General features: G+C 43.5%; 1 protein-coding gene across 1 annotated transcript in view; it reads left to right on the top strand.

Moving 5' to 3' along the window:
• The first annotated feature begins 753 nt into the window (after window positions 1-753).
• The window catches only part of ETV5 (ETS variant transcription factor 5), a 55715-nt gene continuing 34064 nt past the window's right edge, over window positions 754-22404 (top strand). Inside the window, exons 1-5 of the mRNA XM_045851715.1 lie at window positions 754-936; window positions 3979-4097; window positions 4236-4323; window positions 4443-4490; window positions 4584-4634. Coding sequence (XP_045707671.1) covers window positions 4053-4097; window positions 4236-4323; window positions 4443-4490; window positions 4584-4634 — 232 coding nt within the window. The 5' untranslated portion in view covers window positions 754-936; window positions 3979-4052. The remainder of the gene's footprint in view (window positions 937-3978; window positions 4098-4235; window positions 4324-4442; window positions 4491-4583; window positions 4635-22404) is intronic.

Here is a 22404-nt window from a genome sequence, read left to right as displayed (position 1 = left end):
ATAAAATAGTAACTAAGATCTGTTTGAAAGCTCAGATTTTAAAGAGAGATACTGCTTATTCTTCCCCGCTGGAAACCTGGTTAAAGGAAATTAAGGCCTCTCTTAAAGGTAACTAAGATTAGAGGGCTCTGTTTCCGTTTTCTGTGTTTCTGTGGGCCAAAAGCCCAGGTCGGTCAGCGAGTTTCTCTCTGGGTGGAATTATGAATTCCTCTAGCCTGAATTCTAAAATGATAACTTTGCTTGGTGCTGCAGCTGTGAACTTCTGTCGCCCAGCGGCCGAATCCCAACGATGGCGTTGCTAGTGGGAAAAATAGGTGAATGTGTAAGAGGGAAGAGCCGTGCTTCGGTGAAAAGTTGGGAGAGCTGCGAGAAGACAAGCAACCGCAGTTCCTCCGGGCCTCGGCCCCTTTAAGTGCTTCACTGACTCAGCTAAGCTTCCCCCCTCAGGTCGCGTTTTTTATGAATGAAAAACGTCCTAACATTCATTATATAAACAGCCTGTGCTGATTGGCCCATAGCCCCCAGTGCATAGATTATGTAAAACAGACCCCTGAGGAGTGGGGAGGGACGCGCTGTTGACCAATGTGAGTCGGAGTTGATGGGGCGGCTTGGCTGGATTTGCCATCAGACAGGGTAAACAAGAGGTGATGGACAACTGCAGTAGCAGCCTTGGACCAATGGGAACTCAGCTGGGCTAAGGCTGTGGGCCAATGACAGCAGGCAGAGCAGCGGACCGCCGGGGCCCGGCCAGCGCTCCAGCCTGGTTGGCAGCTGCGGCGCAGAGTCCAGCGGATTGTGCGCGGAGAGGTTCAGCGTCCCCAGAGCGGTTCGGCCCTGCCTTTAGCTTAGGCGCCTAGGCGCCCAGGCCCGGTGCGCGCGTGCGTGAGCGCGCCTGCGCCCGGGGCCGCTGCAAGCAGGGGAGAGCCGCCGCCTCAGGTGAGGGGGCGTCGAAGGGGCGTCGGGGCATCGGAGGGGGTGTCCAGAAACGGGTCTGAAGGGCCCGAGAGTTTAAGGTCTGATTCAGAATCTTCAAATCCGGGTGCACTTTTAATTTGGGCTGACCCCCGCCCCCGAGGCTGACCACCCCCTCCTCTGGTGTCCCTGTTGGGTTCGGTTCCTGGGAGCTGTCGGGCGGGGGTGGCTAAAGGTTCGGGAGCGCATGGAGAGTGGGTTTCCGCAGGTCGCGGGGGAGGCTCTCCGAAGCTCGAAGTAAGGGGGCTCCTGGGCGAGGATGGGGGACGCAGAGTTGCGGGGCTTTCCAGTCTCTGGAGATCTTAGATCCCCGAGGTGACTTGCAGGCTCGCGAGAAGAGACGCTCGGCGGAGCTTGCAGTGGGGAGGAGGGGGCCCAAAAGCAGCGTAGGGGGGAATATTTGAGAGGTGATGCCCCCAGAGCACCGGGAGAGGTTAAGTGACATTAGGCATGTGCAGCCTGCGGGGTTGGAGGTCGGCCCGGAACTTATGCAGGCCTTGCAAGTTTCAGGTTGTGGAAAGTAGACACCCAAGCCCCCAGCGGACTGAGAGCGTCGGGTTGCGCGGCGGTTCTCGAGAAATCGGGGAGCATCGCCTGGGAATAGTTGAGAAAAAAAAAAACCGGTGCAGAGGGGGGATGGAGAGATGCTGGAGCGTCGCGCTGGATTAGGGATCTAACTGCATTTTCGGAGGAGAGGGGACCTCTGGGGGGCACTGAACTCCTAGTTGAGGGTGGGTGCCAAGGAGAGATGTTTGGAGGTGTTTTTTGGGGAGGGGGAGGAATTGGAGGCGGTTGGTAGCGTCCGGTGCCACAGCTCGTTTTTATGAATGTGGGCGAGTTTATGAATGAAGCGGGTTTCTTTCTTTGGCTCGTTGATCCCTGCGGCTTTTTTCCCCCTTTTTTTGTGAATGAAGCATTGAGCTTCCTAAAATGCTGGGGTGAGGGGCCTGCGTCGGAGGCTGAGCTTGCTTTGGGAGTGGGGGCGGGGATGCATCAGAAGGAGTTTTCATGAATGGGGAAGGCTGGGAATTGGGTGGAAGTGTGTCTTGTTTGTGAATGGGGCCCCGCGCGAGGGATCCAGTTACAGCCTTTACCTGATGTGGCGGCCGCTGCTTGCTCTTCCATTCATAAAACAGGCCCGCTGTGCGCTGCGGGGGAGGGGCCTCGATCGCGCCGCTGCGCTGTGTTAAAGTTTTCCTGGGGGCACCAGGAAGGGAGGGGGGTGCAAAGGAAGTGATTTAACTCCTGGATGAGCTGGAGCCTTCCCTTCAGGCTTAAAAATATGTATATAAGTGCTTTGAACATGATTTTTCTAGCCCTTCAACTCTGAGGGCTGCTTTAAAGATCCTCAGTGCCTCTTTTGGATTCGCTTATGGCAGCTTCTTTCGTTTAAATTTTTAAAAAAACAGTTTTGCTCTTCATGGTGAAGTATTTTGCAACGTATTTCATTGTGAGACTGAAAATTTCTCTGCCTCCGATCTCATACTCGTTGCCCCTTCCCCCAAGAGACACTTACAGAATTTTTAAGGCCACGATTTAATGGGACATGTTTCTGAAGGACACAGAAGACTCGTTTTCATTACCCTCAACTCAGTGCTGGTGATTCTCAGATTTTGTTGTACAACGGGTTGGTGACACTTGAGAAAGAGGTTTTATTCTGAGGAAGGCAAGCAAGCAGGCTAGTGGGAGTGTTTTTCTAGGAAGTTACGAACTGTGTGCAGTTTTGCTTCTCTCCCTCTTTGACTTTGAAAATATCTGATTACTTGGGCCGAAGTGCTGAGAGAAGAGGCTGGCCGTGAAGCGTTTCCTTGCATCCTGTTCACCAAAACTTGATATGGTCTACACAGTGTGAAAAACAAATCGGGTGGAATTGTCCACTGAGAAAAAGTTCCCTATTATAAAATTTATATACAAGTTAAGCAAAAGAATTATCCTTAAGCATTTTACATCGCTTAAAGTTGGAGTGAATGAAATTGTTTTCCCCATTTTTGTTCACTTAACTGAGTTTTTTAAATTTGGAGAATAAAACCGAGTGTTCTGGAAGATGGTACCTACCTAAAATTGTTATTTTATTCCTCCCAAATTAGAAAAAATTCTCTCCATTTTGACCCCCAAACTCTCTTCCTAGACCTAAGACTTGACAGTACTGGAACAAGTTTAATTTTTTTGGCATGTTTGGGAAATATTGACATCACTATAAGGAAAAAAATGGAATTTTCTTTCCATGGATCTTTTGCTTTTAATGCTTTTTAAAAAATATCTATGGTAGTGTTGCATTTAAAATGTGTGCAATGGAATTTAGTCTTCTTTGTTACTTTTTATAACTATTTTATTCTTTTAGAAATTGGAGATGGTCTTAGATATCTCTAAGTTGCCATGGAGATTATTTGTGACATTACAGACACTACGCCTATTTGGACAGGTTTAGGTTTTTAAAAAGAGTGTGTGAAGATAAGTATACCTCTGATCAATACATTCATGGAACTATATATAGTGTTTTACCACTGACCTACAAAATACTTTTAGAAACACTATGTATGTCAGATTCTTAATTGCCAATAATTTGTAATGCTTAAACCCAGTTTTCCACTTCCTGTCACTGTACTGTCAAAATTAAATTATGTAAAAAAAGCACCCCAAAACCCTGCCACTACAAATACCCTGGAGTATTTTCTATTGAAGGGAACTTGAAAATACCCTTTTATAATGAAAATAAGGTCCCTTTCTTTAAAAAAAATAGGGGACAGACGATAGCAAACCTATACTCTAAGGAGAGAATGAGAGAGAGAAAAGGATGAGTAAGTAAATGGATTTGACATGGAGCAGCACTATGAATCTTTGATGCCCTTAAACCTAGTGTTAGTCTGTAAAGCCTAACACCTTGAGTGGACTTTAAGTACCTCAAAGAAAGGCGGTGATTTGCACAGGCACTAAAGAAAGAACAGTATAAAATTATTTCATTTCTCTCACTCCCCTCAGTTAAAAGTTCCCAAATTCATATTACAGGAGGACCCTTTACCCCCCAGAAATTACTCAATGCTGAAACCTTTCGAAGTGGTATTAGAGACGTTGGAAGCACCATGGATGGGTTTTATGACCAGCAAGTCCCTTTTATGGTCCCAGGGGTAAGTTTATGTGGCTTTTGGTTTGTTTTGTCCTCTCTGTCCAAATTTGAATCTTCTCCTTGTTGGTGTAGTGCTACCACCCCCTTTCAAGACCCCTTTATTACATTTGAGTCTTCACTGTATGTTTGCCTTTTTCAGAAATCTAGATCTGAGGAATGTAGAGGGCGGCCTGTGATTGACAGAAAGAGGAAGTTTTTGGACACAGATCTGGCTCACGATTCTGAAGGTAGTGAAGCTTTCCCCTGTGTTGTGGTTTCCTCAAATGGCTCCTAGTGAAAGCGGTATGTAGACTCTTCTCCCTAGCAGAGGAATTCTCATTCTGGTGTCTTCTGTTTTCAATTCCAGAGTTGTTTCAGGATCTCAGTCAACTTCAAGAGGCTTGGTTAGCTGAAGGCAAGTTTCTTAGCTGTCCTATTTTCCATATAAAACATTTTACTTTGCTTTTTAATACAACTGAGAGGTTTAAAATAAAAATCTCTTTTCCAGCACAAGTTCCTGATGATGAACAGTTTGTCCCAGATTTTCAGTCTGATAACTGTAAGTATCTTTCTGGTGGTAGATCATTTCTTCTGAAATTGTTTGGTCTTGGATTATACATGTCTAGATTGCTCTTATCAGCTGTAGTCAGCATATTTGGATAATGGAATATATTTTGTGTCTTTTAACAATTAAAAGTTAACCCCCAAAACTTTTGTTTCATTGCTTATTGTAATTATTTCTAAAGTGCTTTTTATTCTGCTGCAGGTAAGATTTAGTGAACATGATTTAACCCTAAATTTTTTCCCCTGAGAATATTGTAAGGCTTCAAGCTCAAAATTGTAAATTAATTCACATTGTATATAGTAAGATATTGGACCAAACATCTATTAATCAGACTTTATCTTTCAGTGTCTTCTGTTTGCTTTACAAATTAAGTCCTTGATGCAAATCATGAGCCTGACTTCTTTTTTCTTTGAAAGGTGCAGAAAATCGTTAATAGAAGACTCAGTTAATTGAGGCTTCACCTAACATTGTCAGTTTTGTTCCTACTTCTGAGTTGAAAAAGGGTGGTTACAGGGTGACCTGATTTACTCCTGTTTTTCATGTAGTTGTCAGGACTTTATCGTTCAAAGAAAAGTAAAAACTTTCAAGAAATGGTCATTAAATGCTCATGTCCTTGAGGTAACAAATGCAATGGCAAGCTCAAAAGACAGCTTGCTCTCCAAGCTGGCAGGGGTGTGGTTAGCTTTGCACTGATCTTTCAGAGCTGCTCTCAACAGGTTTTGGGAGCTTTTATGGTCCAGGCAGAGCTATCAAGGACAAAGCTGGCTGATGAAATTTGAGCAGTACAGGGCAGCTCTAGAGAGCATTAGTCACTGGCGAATGAGCAGGTTTAAGAGAGGCCTGGAGAAAATGCTGCCTCTCTTGAGAGTTGCATCATAGAGAAATTCATGTCTCTTAGTCATAGTTTATAATAGCAAGCACCTGAGCCAGGCAAGGATTCAATTTCTCATTTTGTACCAACGAATTTTTCCCAGCTTTGTTTTATCAAGAGAGACAGACAGACAGAGACCGTCAGAGAGAGAGAAAAAAATGCCCTGGGAGAGAAGGTGTCTTTGGGTCTCAGTGAAAGCTGGGTGTTCTAAATCATGAAAGACCAGAGGTAGCACCAGCTAGACATTCTCTGATAGGTCTCGTATTCAAGACCTTTTGAACTTAAACTTTTGTATGCAATGCTACAAAAGTTTAAAAGGGAATAAACTATAACCCACAGATGTATGGTCACCTTAACTTTGTCAAGGCTGGCTGGGTATGTTTTCTCGGGAAAGTAAATGATGGTAATTTTTGCCCTTTGATTGCTTTTAAGTGATTGAGAAGCTTGCCACTGAAAAACTAAATAAAGATAACCCGCAGTGTGTGTGTGTGCGTGCGTGTATGTGTAAGATAAAAGGCAGGGTTTTGTAATCCCACTCTGTTCTGTGTTGACAGTTCGACACAGCCTTTCCAGTTCTTGCTTAGAGCAGCATAAACTGCAATCTGTTTGGGAGGTGGCTTTCTTGGCAGAGGTTCATTGAAATGCTTTTATGACACTTTGTTATTTATCCTCACCCGAGGATATGGATAGATATGTCCATTGGTTTTTAGACAGAAAGAAACATCCATGTGAGAAGCATTGATTGGTTGCCTCCCATACACTCCCAGGCTGGCAACCTAGGTATGTGCCCCCCTGACCAGGAATCAAACCAGCGTCCTTTTGGTGTGTGGGAGAATACACTCCAACTGAGAGCCACACTGGCCAGCACTTGTTTCTCTGAAACCCAAAAGAATGAAAGGGGAGGTGAGATGACTGCCTTCAAATTGATTTTGTGTGCTGAAGCAGAGATATGTTCTTTAGAGAAAGATGCCAGCACCCAGGATTTATATTTGGAGAGATATTTATCTGTAGGAATAAGCTAAAGGAAAGAAATCAATAAATGTTTTAGCTCCTTAGAAGTAATTTCTGCTCAGTGAATAGAATGTGTTAAATTCTTTAATTAAATTGCCATACCTAAAATGGAGGAGCTTTGGGAGATGTTTATGCTTACCAAGTGTGCTCTGTTTTTTACTTTGTTTGCTGTTTGCTTTAACTTCTTGAGGTTGAGCTTTTCTGTCTTTTAAGGATAAAACAGATGGTTGAGTTGCCTCAAAAAAGTATTTTAATAATTCGTTCCCCCTCTCTGGCTGTTATTTCTGGAGATGGAGCTTCAAGAAGAATAAATTGAAATAGATCCCCTTGCCTTGGAGGTTAAGAAAGATTATACAAATATGGGATGGTGTATGCTTCATCCTCGCATCCTTGCTGTTCTGTGTAACTGGTCTGATTGTTGTTGAAACTGACCGTATAGACGCATGAATGCTGGCAGAGCCCAGGACTAGGCCCAGTCTTCTCTGTATATCTCTCAGCCTAGGGTTGAGGATCAGCTTCTGCTCCTGTTACCTTCTGGAAGAGTCTATGATTATTCCGGGGAGGGAGAGACACTCATTCAGATTTAATGAAACCTTATAAATTGGTTTGAATCGATCAATCCATGAACTATAAAACAAACTGGCACTTACCTGGTAAAGAGAATCTTTTCCCTACAGTAGCAGAAGCATTTGAAACAAATACTCTATGCCTGCCACTTGTAATAGTCTACCTTTCCTGTATGAGAGAGAGAGAAATATTAAGTAATGTGGGTAATTGTTTTTATTTTAGCATGTCAGTTTTGAAGATTATGGCATACCTTTTTCAGTAAGCACTTACAAGGTCAACTTCTAAAGAGATTATAACTTGTCAGTGTTCCATATTTAGGTTCCTACTCATAGACATCCATCCAGTGTGATTTGCATAAATGAAACCATTGTTCTTGTAAGTCATATAAATGCCAAGCTTACTTCTAGTTACATAGATTTCACCCTACCTCACAAATACTACAAGCATTGATAAAGTATCCCCATCTGGAAACTCTTAAAGGTCAAATTCAAGAGAATAAAAAAGTGTAAGCTATAGCCTACAGGGATTCTGCCATTGCTCTCCCCTCCTCCTCAATTGTCCCTTGGTCCTGAGAAGTAACCTTGAAGATCCCAGGTTAGAGCTGGAGCTCCCTTGCAGAGATGTCTTGTCCAATCCCTTCATTTCACAGAGGGGATAATACAAGGTCCAGTGCTGGAGAGACTGACTAGTGTGATAGGGGCAAATAGAAGGGGTTAGGTGAAATGAGAAGCTGTCACAAAGCTACGGGGCCAGGGGTTACTGGCATGTTAAGGGACCCTCCGGGCTCTCACTCATTATTTCAGGTGCCTTGAGACAGCCCCCGGGAGAGCTTTAGGGAGACTCCAGCTGCCCAGTTGAAAACCTCAGTTCTCTTCACTCTGTGACACTGAGAAACTTACTGAATATCTTGGTACTTTGAGTGTGTTCCATGTAGGCTTGGAAGAGAGAAAGAAGTTAATAAAATAGAAAATCATAAAGCTGACATGTTTCCTAGAAGACATATTAGTGTGTGTGCAGATAAAACCGTGTGTTATATATCCAGTGTATTATAAATGAATGTGTGCATATCTATGTAAATGTGTGTGTAGCTAAATATGTGCATTAATTAACACATAGAACTACCAAACCAGGGAATGTGTCAGCAGATAGATGTGTACACATTTTCACAGAATTAACTACAAACCAAAACCATGGGTAAGATTGGAACTCAAAATTCTTAGATTTGGGGTAGGGTGGGGGTTACATTAATTTTTCCAGACTGAGTGCTTGGGCTATTACTGGATTTTAGCATATATAAAGAGTTTTTTTTTTAATGCAGGCTTCAATTTTTAAAAAATCATTATTTCAGTTGTGATATTGTGAATGTTTACCAACATCTCAGATAAATATAATATTTTATGCTGGGGAGAAGGCATGAGAAAATCTTATTTTAAAACCATGGCCTCCACACCAAATATAGTCTAGAGAATTGTTTTAAAATCCAGTGACTTTATTTTCCCCTTGAAGTGTTCCTTTTAGCTACATGTTTCAAAAAGAATGAGTGGACTGGAGGAAGTACAAGTAATTTTCTAAGGACTGTCTAATTAGCTGATGAAATTGACTTTTCATAAATACATTGCAATAGATGGCTGGGGAAATAGGATTAACTGTCAAGACAGCCTTTGAGCCTAAAACACATTGATCTTAATCCTGTTTCAGCATGAGATTATTCAGCCGGATTTTTTTTCTTTTTTACTATGAATGAGGTTGATACTGTAGAGATGATGCCTTCCTTTTGGAGAGGACACATCATTTTGGACTCAGGTGGTGGTGTAAAACTGGAGGTTTACTTGCTGTGTGGTCTTGGGCCATTTCAATTTGAAAGGATCATCCTAAAGTCTTTTTAGTTACAGAAGGTAAAAAAGAAAACGATAGGCACTTTAAAAATGAGAATGTTGACAGAGTCAAAGCAATCAGTTTGTCCTCTTCTAGAGCTGGTAGTTGGGAAGGTGGGGAGGGGAGAAGAGAGCTGAAGAAAAGCAGGAGGGAAACGGGTGGGGAGAGGCTGTTTCACAGGTTTACAGTGCTGCTTTCAAAGGCTCTGTTAGCTCGCCCACCGCCTGACCACTGAGAGGGTGCTAAACGATTTGAAATCCTTCCTGTTTTGATAGCCTCCAAGATCCTTAGACTCACGACTTAAGAAACCAAGACCTAGAGATCCCATTTATCTAAAAAAGCCATATGCTTATACAAAATGTTTTCCTCTAACTTTAATTCAGATAGGCATATTAAAAGCAATGAATTTTTCTTTGCTTCTTAGATGTCTTTCTGCCTGTAGTCCTCTAATAAAACCTAGTAACCTTTCCCAGCCCTTTGAGTTTGGTGAGAAAGACTTGGATTGTCTGGTAGATCACCCAGGTAGATTCCAGAGGTAACAAAATCCTGGCATCAATCATGAGATTACTGTTTATCCCCTTCATCTTTCTTCACTTTTACAAGATTAAGACAGGTAGCTTGATAAAGCTGAGAATTTGTGCTATCTGCAATTTCTATCATCTAGTGGTATCACGTGGTGGGGTTAGATGGAGTGTATGATTCTCTACCAAGAGACAGTTCCCTCCACATGTTTCTCAAGTTCTAGTGATGGTGAAGTACATCCAGGCTCAGAGGCCGACTGTCCCCATTGGGCACATGGTTGCCCTTGAGGCAGCCTGGGCCCCATCTGTGCCCTGGCACACAGTGCTTCTCCACTTGGAATCCAGAGAGTGCAGTCTTGTCATGTTGCAGCTCCCAGCTCTTGGACAGGTGCCAGGCATGCTGATGCCAATACCGGATTAGGTTGCTTTTTTAAAAATTCATTTTGTGAACTCATCAAGCTCATTTAACAGAGGCTTTGGTCGTCAGTTTCTATCATTGTCCCATCCTTCTCAGAGGCTCAGTTTAAAGGAGGGGCAGAATAGTAGGCCTGTGTGTGTGTGTAACTGGAATGTAAGTACACCTTTGGGCTTGGCAGCTAGATAATGGACTCGCAACTCTTCTCAGGGAGAAGAGCCCCCACGTAAAAGGATCCTGCACAGCAAATAAAGGAGGCTCCCCTGTGTAGGAGGAGGAAGCATGGAGGGGAAAGTTAAGGCAGAGGGTGTGAGATGCAAGGGAGCAAGATAAGAGCTAGCTTTTAAAAGGCCAGGAGTTTGAGGCCCATCTGCAGAACAGCCAAGACCTCGAATCTGATTCTGTGGTCAGACTTCAGAGAAATGTTTCCCCAGTCACCACCTGGAGTCCACTGGGGGTGGGGGTTGGGGTGGCAGCAGCAGTGAGAAAAGGTAAACATTAGATATTTGAAAATAGCCAAATATTTTACAAAAACAGGAAACAACTAAAATTTATTTCCTGGATTTAATTTTCATAAAGTTGGTATGCTTTTCCTTGAAATAAAGTCTGGTTGTTAGACCAGCTTTATCAGATCTCCCTTAGAGTGATTATTGAAGGTTGAAAAAAAAATCTCCAAGAAACCAAACCAGTTTTTAGCCTTGTACTTTATTTACATTGTTCTTGGAGTAGCTTTCACCCTGTATCTTCCCTTTTGATGTCTCATGGGCATTCAGGAGGAATTAGAAGCCTTTCAGGCTAGACGTAGATCTAGGAAAAGGAACTGTGAATCTGTTCCTAAGAGGTACTTTACCCCCACCTCCTGCAGCCAGAGAATCTAGTAGTGTCTCCAGAGACCCTCTCCCTTGGGGAGGAAGCCAGGTGGCTCCCGTTGTAGCATTTGGCAATGAATGCAAAAGCCAAGGAATCTGGAAAGGCCAACTTCCAGAGAAAGCTGTTGTCTAATGCAAACCAGCTCGTCCCTGGGGCAGGAGAAATACCACTGAAGTCTGTTTCTCTCAGCTGGTGGCTACAGTCAGATTCTGAACCAGGCTGTACAAGATAGTTTTCTTCTACCTTTCCCCTTTTGCCAGAGGGTACTTGCGACCTCACTTCCAGCAGACTTGCACACCCTTGCAGATTTCAGCCCGAGTCTTGGCCATCTGAATCTTAGGGAGGGTGTAGAGCAGGCAGGAGCCTGCAGTGTCTGAATTTCTTACATAAACACAGCTCACTGGGCGAGCAAGCGTCCCTGCAGCGACAGCTGGGCTCTGCTCCGATTGCCTGAGCGGGCTGAGCTTCAGAGTCCCCCCCTCTTGCTGAATGGAGCATTCCAAATTAGTTGTGAATGGAGGGCGGGGCTCCCTTGCAGACTTTTTCAATGAATAACCAGACCCCATTGTGTAGCCTGTGGAAAAACAACCAACTCAAACAACACTGGGACTGTTAGAAATGTGCTTGTGATTGGCAGCTTGGAGAACCTCCAAAATTAGTTTCCTTTGGCTTTCCTGCTGCTCCCTGTTCTCCTGGCCTGGACTTAATGGGGTTTGAGTTTTCTTTTAAGTGTTGACTTTAACCCTCCAAATGCCAGGCTGATGGCCTGGGTTTACAGGGAAGAGCTGTTCCTGACCTATCCGCCCTCCTTTCTTGGTCCCCCATTTTAGGCTGTGGCTGTCTAAAGGCAGTGACAATAGGAGAGGGTGGTTTAGCTTCCCTGGGGAGAGAGGTGTTGAGACTTGATCTGAGGATATTACCCTTTTATCTCCTGCTTCCCATGGGGCTGTGGCTTCAGCTTCCCATGGAAGATTCCTGCCTGCTCTTCTGTTGCAAGCCCCAGTCTTGATTCCAGGCCTGAAGAACGCGTGCTTGCTGCGCCAGTGCAGATATTTCTTGTTGAGGCTTCCACTTCAGCACAGCAGTGACCGAGCTGTAATTTCTCTCCTCCTTGGCATCCCCTCTTCTATTTAATTTCCCATTGTGACCAAGTGTGTGCCATAAAGTGACACTTCCCAGACGGGTACTCAGCTCTGGGGGAGCCTCACTATGGCTGCGACCCTTCCAGGGGTACCCTTCAAATGCCTTGCTTCTTCAAAGGAGCATCCCAGCAAGTACCAGAAAGAACAGCCTCTGCGCAACCCCCAAACCAGAGTAGCCTCACCCCAGAATGAGGCCCGGTTCTAGGGGTACACTTGTCTCAGTAGCACCCACCCTGAATACCCTCCAGCATCTTGACTAAGACCTCACAGACAGCCCTAAACCAAGGACTGTGTGGGCCAGACCGGGGCTGTATGATAAGCATAAGAAGGACAGTTGGGTAAAAAGCAAAACAAAAGTTAATCCCAATCCAGTGCCGTTGCCTCAGAGTTTTTTAAAGAGCTCTTAGTCCCTACTCCTTATCCTCACAACCAAAATGAGGCTGTTTGCATTTGTGTTTTGCTGTAAGGAGTTTTTTTTTTCTGAAATATTTCCCATGCTATAAATTGGCCCTTCCCTATTAAAAAAAGAACAGGCCTGGGCAGATTGCCCTTTTGTGAGAGAGTCTGAAACCTCTCCGGAGGTAACCCTAGATATCAGCTGTGTAAGAGGATGCTGATATTTGTGCTTCTCCAGAGGGGCTGAGAGGGACTTCAGCTTACATAAACACTTTTCAGCCAAGTGCCTGGAAATGCTTTGTAATTGCCTGAAAGGGCACTTAATGAGGGTCTTTTATACTTCTCCCAGAGAAAAGGTAGAATTGAAGAGGGGGGATGTCTTTTCTATGTGGCCACCCTCAGTAAAGACCAGATCCTGGAATGCCTACCCTAAATTTCCTAATCCGAACTTGGATAGAGAATAATTTAGTGGTGATAAGTTCACTGTGCTAAGGGAGACCTTGAGTCAGAACGTTTCCACCCCTCCTCATCTCCCTTTTGATTCCTTTCCTTCCCCACCAGCCATGGAATCTCATTTCTTGAGGAATAAGGAGAAGGCAGCATAGGTTTTAATGTGTGGTATTCTGTATTTTGACAAATATTAAACTTAGTCCCTGCTTCCCAATTTCCATTCTGTTGAGACAGGAAACACTTTCTCTTTGGCTCTGAGTGTCTCCAAAACCCCTGCCTTATGTTTCTTTCTGTCTGTCTCAGCCATGGCACCGTGCTCTGCGCCAGCCAGTACGTGGTGAATGTTATTTTGCACCCTATCACATCCTCTATTATGTTCCCTTCCCACCCCACCTTTCAACAGCCCAATGCCAGCCTCTAGCTGATAGGGAAGTAACTCTGTAGAGTGTCTTGAGACCTGAGTTCCGAGAGTCCTTGGGATGACCTCAGAGATGAGTAGCAAACAACTATTCAGGGCTATTTCTCGTCTTCTGATTCCTCTTTCAAGCACACACACCAGCCAAGTCTGCCCGGGCTGCATTTAGACTTGGTGCAGCTAATGCTATGTTTCCCAGTCGGAGCGTGTGCTAGGGAACAAACTGCGTCTCGGGCGCCCTTGACACGCTCGCCGAGTGTCTGCTTTCAGGAGGACACTGGAGGTGAGAGGAGTGCTTCTCGGGGAAATGCCCATTTCTCCAGCTCGAATCTTCTCCTGTCAGATTTTAAAGATGAATTTTAAATTTGAAGATAAGTTTTCCCACAGTGCTTCAATCCTATTTCAGATATTGTTAACACTTCCTTTAATGCCAGTTTAAATGAGAATTCTATAAATTGGGAGTAAATTACAAGAAGGGATGTTAGAGAAGGTTTAGGTTTGTGTTTTTTTTCCCATTCAGGAAAAGTGCCCTGTTCCGCTCCTCCTGATGGTACGTTTCCAGGGAGCACCCCGCTGTGGTAGAATCTGTGGTTGGTGTAAAGCCCATAGTGGAGGAATCCGTCCTGTCATCTGTAACAGAATTTGAGGATGGAGCGTTCTTTAGACCTCTTTCTGACCTGTGAAAATTAAACATAGTTTCTATCATATTGGTAAAGATTGGGTGTTAAAATTCTTTGAATAGCTGACCCAGGAAAGTAGTTGGTACGGATAATACTCATATCCTCCTTTTGGCATAACCAGGCCAGTCAGTCACCTTTTCATCTTACCAGTGTCTTAAACTTGAAAGGTAACAAATGCCCCAGGTGAAAGCAAGGTCTCCAAGCTGGCGGTCTAAAAAGATCCACCATGTGGCAGTGGAAAGGGGGAGGTGCATTCAAAGACAGAGGAACCACTTATTTTTACCTTGACTCTCCTCATGGTCACCCCTGTACACTCAGACAAACCTTTCACTTGGCTGTCAAATGCTTTAGTTTCTCCGTAGCCTGCAAGTTTTGGGGTGTGACACTCTTAATGCAATTAGTATTCATTCTGTACAAAATACTTTAATGAAACAGCTCTGTATCTATTCACACTCAAGCCCTACCTCCACAAAGTTGGGCCAGTTCTTTTCTAAGCTCCTTTTCCTCCCTTTAATTTCTAACTCTTACATTCAAGGCCTCGGGGTTTCCATTTTCAGAATTCTAAAGTAGCAATCCTGAATTGTTAGGATAAAATGAGTCCTTTGAAGAACTGCACAAATCCAAGCTGTTGCAAAAACAGTTCTGAAGTATAGAGAATGTGTACTTGAAGGAAGTGAATCTGAAACCAGTTTATCTGGGTAAAAAAAAATCCTAACCCTCTCTACTACCATTGGTATTAAATTATCTTCCTTAATTGATAACAGATTTTTGTTTGGAAATGACCATTTGAAAGATTTGCAGTTTTGTACCAAGAATAAGATGCAGCTATTCTGTGATAGACACTCATTTTTACCCAGTTACCCCTGATTTAGTACATAGGTGGCTGCCTATGACCTACATGACCACTTCTTTTGGGAGGAGGAGAGGAGTATTAATATGAAGAATCTCTTTCCTTCTATTTTAGCCAGACTTGGAATAGAAACTTTTAAAAATCACCTGTATCATCATTGTTAGTCTGTGATAGAGGTGAAGAGAGGACAAGACCAGTATCCCAAATGCCATTTAGCAACTGGCCCTCCCAGTTAATGACCAAGGACATGACCAGCTAAATTCTTTACCCTGGTAGACTTACCCTGGGACCACAGGTCAGCCTGAAGGACCCTGCTGCTCCTACAGCAGGGCAGTCTGCCTCCCTGTGCGTAGACCCATTTGTATCCTGAGCCCTTCCCATGGCCCTTTTAGGTTTGGGGGGGCCGGGAGCAACTTCCAGCTCCTTGCAACTGAAGGTAAATAGCCTTGAGGACCAGTTTTGCTCTTCCTGTCCAAAGCTGTCTCCTCACTGTCCTTTAGGACCTGGGTGTCATCCTTGAGTTGGGTCACATTTTTTTCCTCTCAGGAGGGAGAGTGAACAGGTAGGGGGCCTTGAGCCCCCCAGGAAGGGGGGAAGGGCACCCTCCCCACACATTTCAAGTGGTCAGCCTGAGTGGTACTGTCCCCCCTTTTGGGTGGCAGTTGTTCATTATACAGTGACCTCCCAAATTGACTTTCATGGGGAAATTTAGCTTTTTATCTTCTGACCAGTAGTATTTCAGGTGCTGATTTGATTCTGAGATACCATGTGCTGGTTCTGCTGGCCAGCTGTTGCCATTGTTGACAGAGGCAAAGGAAGGAGGAGAGAGGAAATAAGGGAATTTTTTTGTGGGGTACTGTAATCATTTGGCCGGGACTAGCAGAAGCAAGCCTCCATGCATTCCTTTTCTCCCCATTATATGAAGCCAGTAGATAATATAAACATTATAGTTCAAATAATACAATCCCAGCAGTGTAAAGAATGCCCCCCATAAAGCCTTGTAAAGTATAACCCTCCTGTCAAATCAATGCCCCATTCTCACAGAGTAATCAAAGTCCCTTTATAAGTGTAAAACCATATTTTCATCTCTAGCCAAAGGGCTTTTTGGGACCTAATGGAAGCTGCAACCTGGGGGCCCCTTAAGCTGGAACCGCTGATGTGCTTTGGTATCTTTAGAACTGGATTTCTCCATTGTTGACTGTCTTGTCATATATATTCCCCATTCCAGAGAACAGTAAGGGCATAAAATACTGTAACACCGAGCCCTATGGAAACAAAATTTACAAGCACTTCACTCTCCAAAGCCAATGTGGACACTGCAGCAACTTGTCGTCCTATGGACAGGCAGCATTTCCCCAGAGAAAGACAAAATCTACAAGCCTGACACATTATCCGTGACTCCGCCCAGACCCGTGTTGCCTCAGTCAGCAGCAGAGATTTAAGGTTATCCAAGATAAACGGAAAATGGAAGAGAGGCTTACAGAGCACAGCCTCAAGGTTTTAACTTCTCCATGGAAATGGAGAAGTTGTCTAATTTAAAACCCAGGTGGGAGAAACTCTATCGGTAACTCGGATTCCTGTATCCTTGGAGAAATTCCACTGCCTTTACAGGCAGCCTCTTAGAGATGTTTCCTCTACCGCTCTCTACTAAGGCTCTTTATACAGGGCTGGGCAAAAGTAGGTTCGGAGTTGTGAGTACTCAAAACACAGAGTTCGATCTTGTATTATTATTTATTTATTAATAGTACTTATTTGTACTAATTGCTTTATTATTGTTATTATTTTGTATCCTTACTTATGATTTGTCTTATTAGGTAATGATGACTGATAATTTCCCTACTTTTGTCCTCTGTATATTTAAGATCAGGCCAGTTTTTTCCTAAGCTCCTTTTCCTCCCTTTAATTTCCAACACTTACATTCAGCGCTCCTGTGTTTTCATTTTCAGAATACTGAAATAATCTTCTGCTGACCCTGCTGACCTTGTTTTTCTACCATCCACCTTGTGCATTGAGAGAGGGCACTCTGGAGACACAGTCTCCACGCTTCCCTTCAAGTGCCTATCATTTTTTAACAGAAGCTCACCACCACACTGTTCCTGGGCTCGTCCCAGTCAGGTTCCACCTCTTGAGTTTCCAAATACTTGGTATAAGTTCATCTACTCTTACGGGCAAGGAAGATGTCTTTTCCCCTCACCTCTTACCATACTATACCAAGGCCTAGCTCTAGTGTCATGGTTATTATTTCAGTCTGGGATTCCCCAGCCATTTTTATGCAGGGTCATCAAGACTGAATCTCGTGCTTGGGTTGGTCCTGTTCCTATACCAGTGTAACCTGAACCCTCTCCGTTGGATCTGTCTTTCCCTTAGTTTATGTCCTAAGTTCAGAGTCTTTTTTTTAAAGCTGATTATATTACCCAAAGTTTCTATCTCTAAATTATGAAAAATAGCACTGTTTTTTTTTTTGTTTTTGTTTTTGTCTACACACCAACTCCTAAAGCCTCTCTTTTGCTGACTGTAGATTTTTCCCACTGCATAGGAGAAACCTGATCCCTGGAGCCAGATGTTCCAGGAACTAGCTTTATCTGTTGCTAATTTGGCTCTTTTGTTATTTATTCTACAAATGATATTGACCATATAGGAAGGACTTCCACAGTTGTTAATTAATGAATTCTGCTACCGCATGGTTGATCCTAAACCCTAGGGCCCTGAAATATACCACCAGGATGATACTCAGTCTTTTAGTCCTTGCTGAGAAACAGGACAAATAGGAAATAACCTGGAATAATCAGTACCATCACCCCCTCCACCCCATGCCCCATCCCCACCCCCAGTCCATCACCACGATTAATCACTGTTCTAAAATTCTGAATACTGCTGCTGTTTCAGTCCTGAAGAGATCATTTCCTATACTTATTGATAGCAAATTCCATTCCAGAGCAGAAGAAGCCTTGCTTTCTTCTTGCAAGACTTTGCCCAGTACAAATTCAGCTACCCTTGCAGTTTGAGATTCCAGAATAAGCCTGCCCTGAAATCTCAGCCCCTGTATGTGGTGTTTTCGCCCAAGTGGTGGCTGTACCAGATGTTTATCACATTTCCCATGAGGTGCATGGCAAGCCTTGACTCCACACCAGAGTCCTGCTGCCATCCTTGATTTCCAGAATATTCTCGAATCCAACATGATTTCTTTAACACAATTTAGGTCTTCAGCTCCACATGCCTTTCTGATCTCCTAGGTTGATAAGCTAGGTTGGGCCAGTTGGAGCCCCTAGCAACTCTTGTGCATTTTTACCTAAGGCACAGAGCACCAGAAGTCCAGACCACACCCCTTTCAAGCTTTTGGCCCTGGGCCTGCTCAGCCTTTATGCGCAGAAGGAGCCAGACCAGCTGCTTTGGAGGAAAGAGCATGAAGGAGAACCTTAAGGAGCAGAACTTTAATTCTTTTTAATTTTGCCAACCTTCACAGGTTGGTGATGGCTGCATTATAACCTCTTGAGGACTCTGCTAGCTGTTCTGGTAATGTTCTGAACCTGTTGTGCATAGTCACAAGAGTGGACATTCTCCGTTTTCTTTCCAAGAATGCTTTGTGGTCCTGAGTTGGATGTATTTTTTAGTTTCTATTGTGTGTATATTAATATCTACATGGGATTACTGAGAGATTTTAGTTTTGTTGATTTTATATGATGGCTGTCATTTCACACAGGCAGTGGTACAGGTGGCAGTGGGCAGTAGTCATGGTGATAGGAGCAGCCACTTTCATTTTGCCCCCTCAAGGGTGTTCCCTTCTCCTTTCTAAGTGGACCAGAACTCCCCTCCCCCCCACCCCATACCCGCCCACAGCAAAATTGAGAACCACTGGCTTGAATGTTAGAGTATAACCAACATTTGTCCTTGAGTGATTTTAGATTCCTGGAGCTACATTACCCAAACACAGTAAAGATACAGGATGAACAGGACACCATCCTTTCAGTGTGGTAATAGGCCAGAGGTGACTTTCCTCATGTGTAAACTCATGGTTTGGAAGTATCTTGGAGATGGGAATATTATATCTGCTTCACAAATTTATTTTTAAAACATATTGCTACATTTGTTGCATTCTCTTTGTATAGACTTGTTTTTCTTTCTAGACCATTTTGAAAGCAAGTTCAGACATTCTGACATTTCACCTCCAAATGCTTTAGAGTGCCTCTCCAAAGATTACGGACATTCTTCTGCATAGCCTAAGAAAATTAGCTTTTATTCACTACTATTCAGAATTCCCCAGCTGTCCCCAAATGTGTTTTATAGCTGATACTGATACTGTTTTTGATTTAGGATTCAATTAAGAACCACACATTGCATTTGTTGTTAATGCTTCTTTCATCTTCTTAAATCTATAATAATCTGACTAACACTTTTTTCTTATAACATTGAGGGTTGGGTTTTTTGGGGGGTTGGGTTTTTTTTTTTTTTTTGAGTTTTTTTAAAGAGGCCTGGTCAGTTGTTTTGTAGTTGTTGACTTTCTAGGGTACATTTTTAAAGGATGTATAGAAATGCAGACAACCTACAGGAACGCTGGTCTTGGGTCTGGACATCTGCTGTCGGTTCTCTCACGTCTCAGATCCACGTTACTGTGTTGACCTTAAATCACTACTGAGAGCACAGAGTGAGTCAGATGGTGGTACTCAGGTCAAAGACAGTTTGCGTGTATTTGAGGGGAAGGCTTTTGAGGGACTCGTTTAAAAAATGTTTAGCACATCTTACTAAACAGCTGGTTTTATTATTTATGGTTGATTTTTCACTATATTCCGTTTAAGTGAAAGGTTCTTTTAAATATTTTATTTATTTACTTTTAGAGAGAGGGGAAAGGGAGGGAGAGAAACATCCACATGAGAGAAACATGGATCTAATCTGTTGCTTCTTGCACATCCCCAATTGGGACCTGGCCCGTAACCGAGGCTTGTGCCCTGACTAGGAATCACACTTGTGACCTTTCAGTTTGTGGGATGACATCCAACCCACTGAGCCACACCAGTCAGGGCTCACTATATTCAGTTTTTAAATCTACTCTTACATATCTTAACTGTATTAGATATTAAAGAAAATGGTATATTCCCCTATACTTCCTCCAGTTGTTTTAGAACTTGTACCCCCTAACTAAATTTGACAGCACTTCAAATTTTTATTTTTGGAAACTGTTGCCAGGCGGAATCAGTGTTAACCATTCAAACGGGTTTGAGCATGTCTCTTGTTTGGTTTGGAAATCCAAAGGCATCTCCTTCTCCAGATGTTCTTTTTTTAAGCTCCAGAACCACTTACTTTATCTCCTGTGAACCTCCGTGTTTCCCTGAACAGGGGATCTTATCCTTGTCATTCACTGGTGCTGCTGTAGCAATTTACAAAGAATATTGAACTATTAGGAATATATTTTATGCTTGAAATAAATTTCTAATCTTCTCAGCCCTAGAATAAAGACATATTTCTGACCTCTTCTGACAATATGCTACAACTTAAAAAATAAAACTTCATTCTATCTACCTAGCTATTTGAGCTTTGTCTCAAAATGTGTCCGCAAAGGGGCCAGAGCTACTAAGGAAAGACAGCAGTGTGTTGGGAAGTAGGCCTTGGGCTTTGCTGTGCTCTTCAAATTGAAGAACCCATCTGGTGATGTAAGCCCCTCTAATCTTGGGCAATGGGATACTCTGACAAGTTAGGGGTAAATCAGAAAAGAAGCCACACCTACCTTCCAGGTATTGTCTTCAGTTCTGTTGCCAGTGTTATTTGTATATTCACATTCCCCTCGGCTTGATAGTCTTTCCCTCTGCCATACCAAAGAACAAGGTGGGCAAATGTCTCTGGCTCCTCCACTCCCACATTCTTTTTTTATTTTTTTAAGATTTTATTTATTTTTAGAGAGAGGGGGAAAGAGGGCGAAAGAGGGAGAGAAACATTGGTGTGTGGTTGCCTCTTGTGTGCCCCACACTGGGGACCTGGCCTGCAACCCAGTGCTGAGTGGGAATCGAATCAGCGACACTTTGGTTTGCAGGCCCACACTCAGTCCACTTAGCTACGCCAGCCAGGGCCACCCCCACATTGTTAAACTAAACAGTACATATTTCTTAGTATGGAGGGAAATGAGTATGGATGGTAATGGTGTAAGAGAAACAGTGAGCTAAAGCTGGTGGCAAGAGAGTGGTAAGCTTAGGGATAGACCTTCTCGTTAAGATTACGGCTCTGGAATCCTGAGAAGTCTCTGACCACAACGACATACATTGCACATCATGTTTGTTCGCAAAATCTGTGAGAGGGTCTGGAGACGTAGGCTGGCCGCCTGAGCCATAGCCTCATGGACATGCCATTCTGATCAACTTCCGCATGAGGCACAACTTTCCATGTAAAGTAAGAAGAAGATCAGGGCCCTCGAGAGTGACCAAATAAGGTCCTCCCTGAGGCCAGGCCTGCACAGCTGATACGGGAAAGATGAGTCCGCACCAGATGAAGGTAGTGAAACTGAAGAAGGGAGGAGGAAAACCCCCAAACAAAATCTGAAGACGACAACCTGTGGAAGGCAGCAAAGCCTGGGTGTGAAGTGGGGGAAATGAGGCTGGACTTAGTCTTCCCCCCTCAAACGGCAGTATAACTGATTGGCTGTTCCTTTAACACTCAGAAACTACGTAAGTGTTGCACGTATTCATAATGAAGTCCGTGACAAATTGCAACATTGATGATTATGAAATACCAAAGGAAAGGTTTATTAGACAAGGTGATGTTTGTCTTTCAAAAATTTTTCTTTTGATTTAAATAGTTCATCATAACATTCCATGTGTTTTCCCTCGTTTTGATCCTTGGTGCTGTAACAGTGACGGTCACTGCCGGCAGTGGCATAGGGTGGCTTCCTTGGACAGATTCCGCAGGCCTGCATTTGTGGCAGGAAATAGATTTTGTCAACAAAGGGAATCATTCTTTCTCTTGACTGGGCCAGTTTGTCTATTTTTCTTTTATTTCAAAACAATTGGGTTGTTTCTTTGGAAGACTGCTTCTATACCATCAAGGAAGAAAGATTTGCTAAAATTTTAGAAATCCTGGTAACTATTAACTCAGTGATACTATTTGACCAGGACAGGGCTCCTTTTAAAAAGAAAAGAAACTTAATTGAAATAACATATAGCCATCATAAGTGTGCAGCTTGATAAATTTTTGCAAACTGTGTAAACATTTAAATGAAGACCCAGAATACAAGAAGACTCCTTGTGTTTTTTTGAATGGGCACTACCCCAGACTCAGGAATAACCTCCATCTGACTTTAAACACCATAGGTTAACGTTTAGGGAGAGAAAGAGAAGGAGGGAAACATGAACGAGTGGTTGCCTCTCACACGCCCTGCAATGGGGACCTGGCCTGCAACCCAGGCATGTGCCCTGACTGGGAATTAAACCAGCAACTCTTTGCTTCCAGGCCTGCACTCAGTTCACTGAGCCACACCCGCCAGGGCTAATTCCTTTTTAATATAGTCTTTTTTCTCACATTCCCTCTGGGAGGCAGCATGACAGAATGACTAAGAACTGTTTAGGCAGGAGTCCTGACCAGTTAGTTAACAGCAGCCAGGCCAGATTTCTTACCTTGTTAAGCTTTGGTTCTCCCGTCTATAAAATGGAGACCGTGGAAGTAGCTTTCTCACTGTGCTGGGAAGATCAAGTGAAATAAATATATGCAAGAGCAACTTGG

This window comes from Phyllostomus hastatus, unplaced genomic scaffold, assembly GCF_019186645.2.
Source record: "Phyllostomus hastatus isolate PE091 unplaced genomic scaffold, TTU_PhHast_1.1 phas_contig_86, whole genome shotgun sequence".
NCBI classification, from domain to species: Eukaryota; Metazoa; Chordata; class Mammalia; order Chiroptera; family Phyllostomidae; genus Phyllostomus; species Phyllostomus hastatus.
The sequence above is the reverse complement of the archived record's forward strand: the minus strand, read 5'-3'. Positions and strand labels throughout refer to the sequence as shown.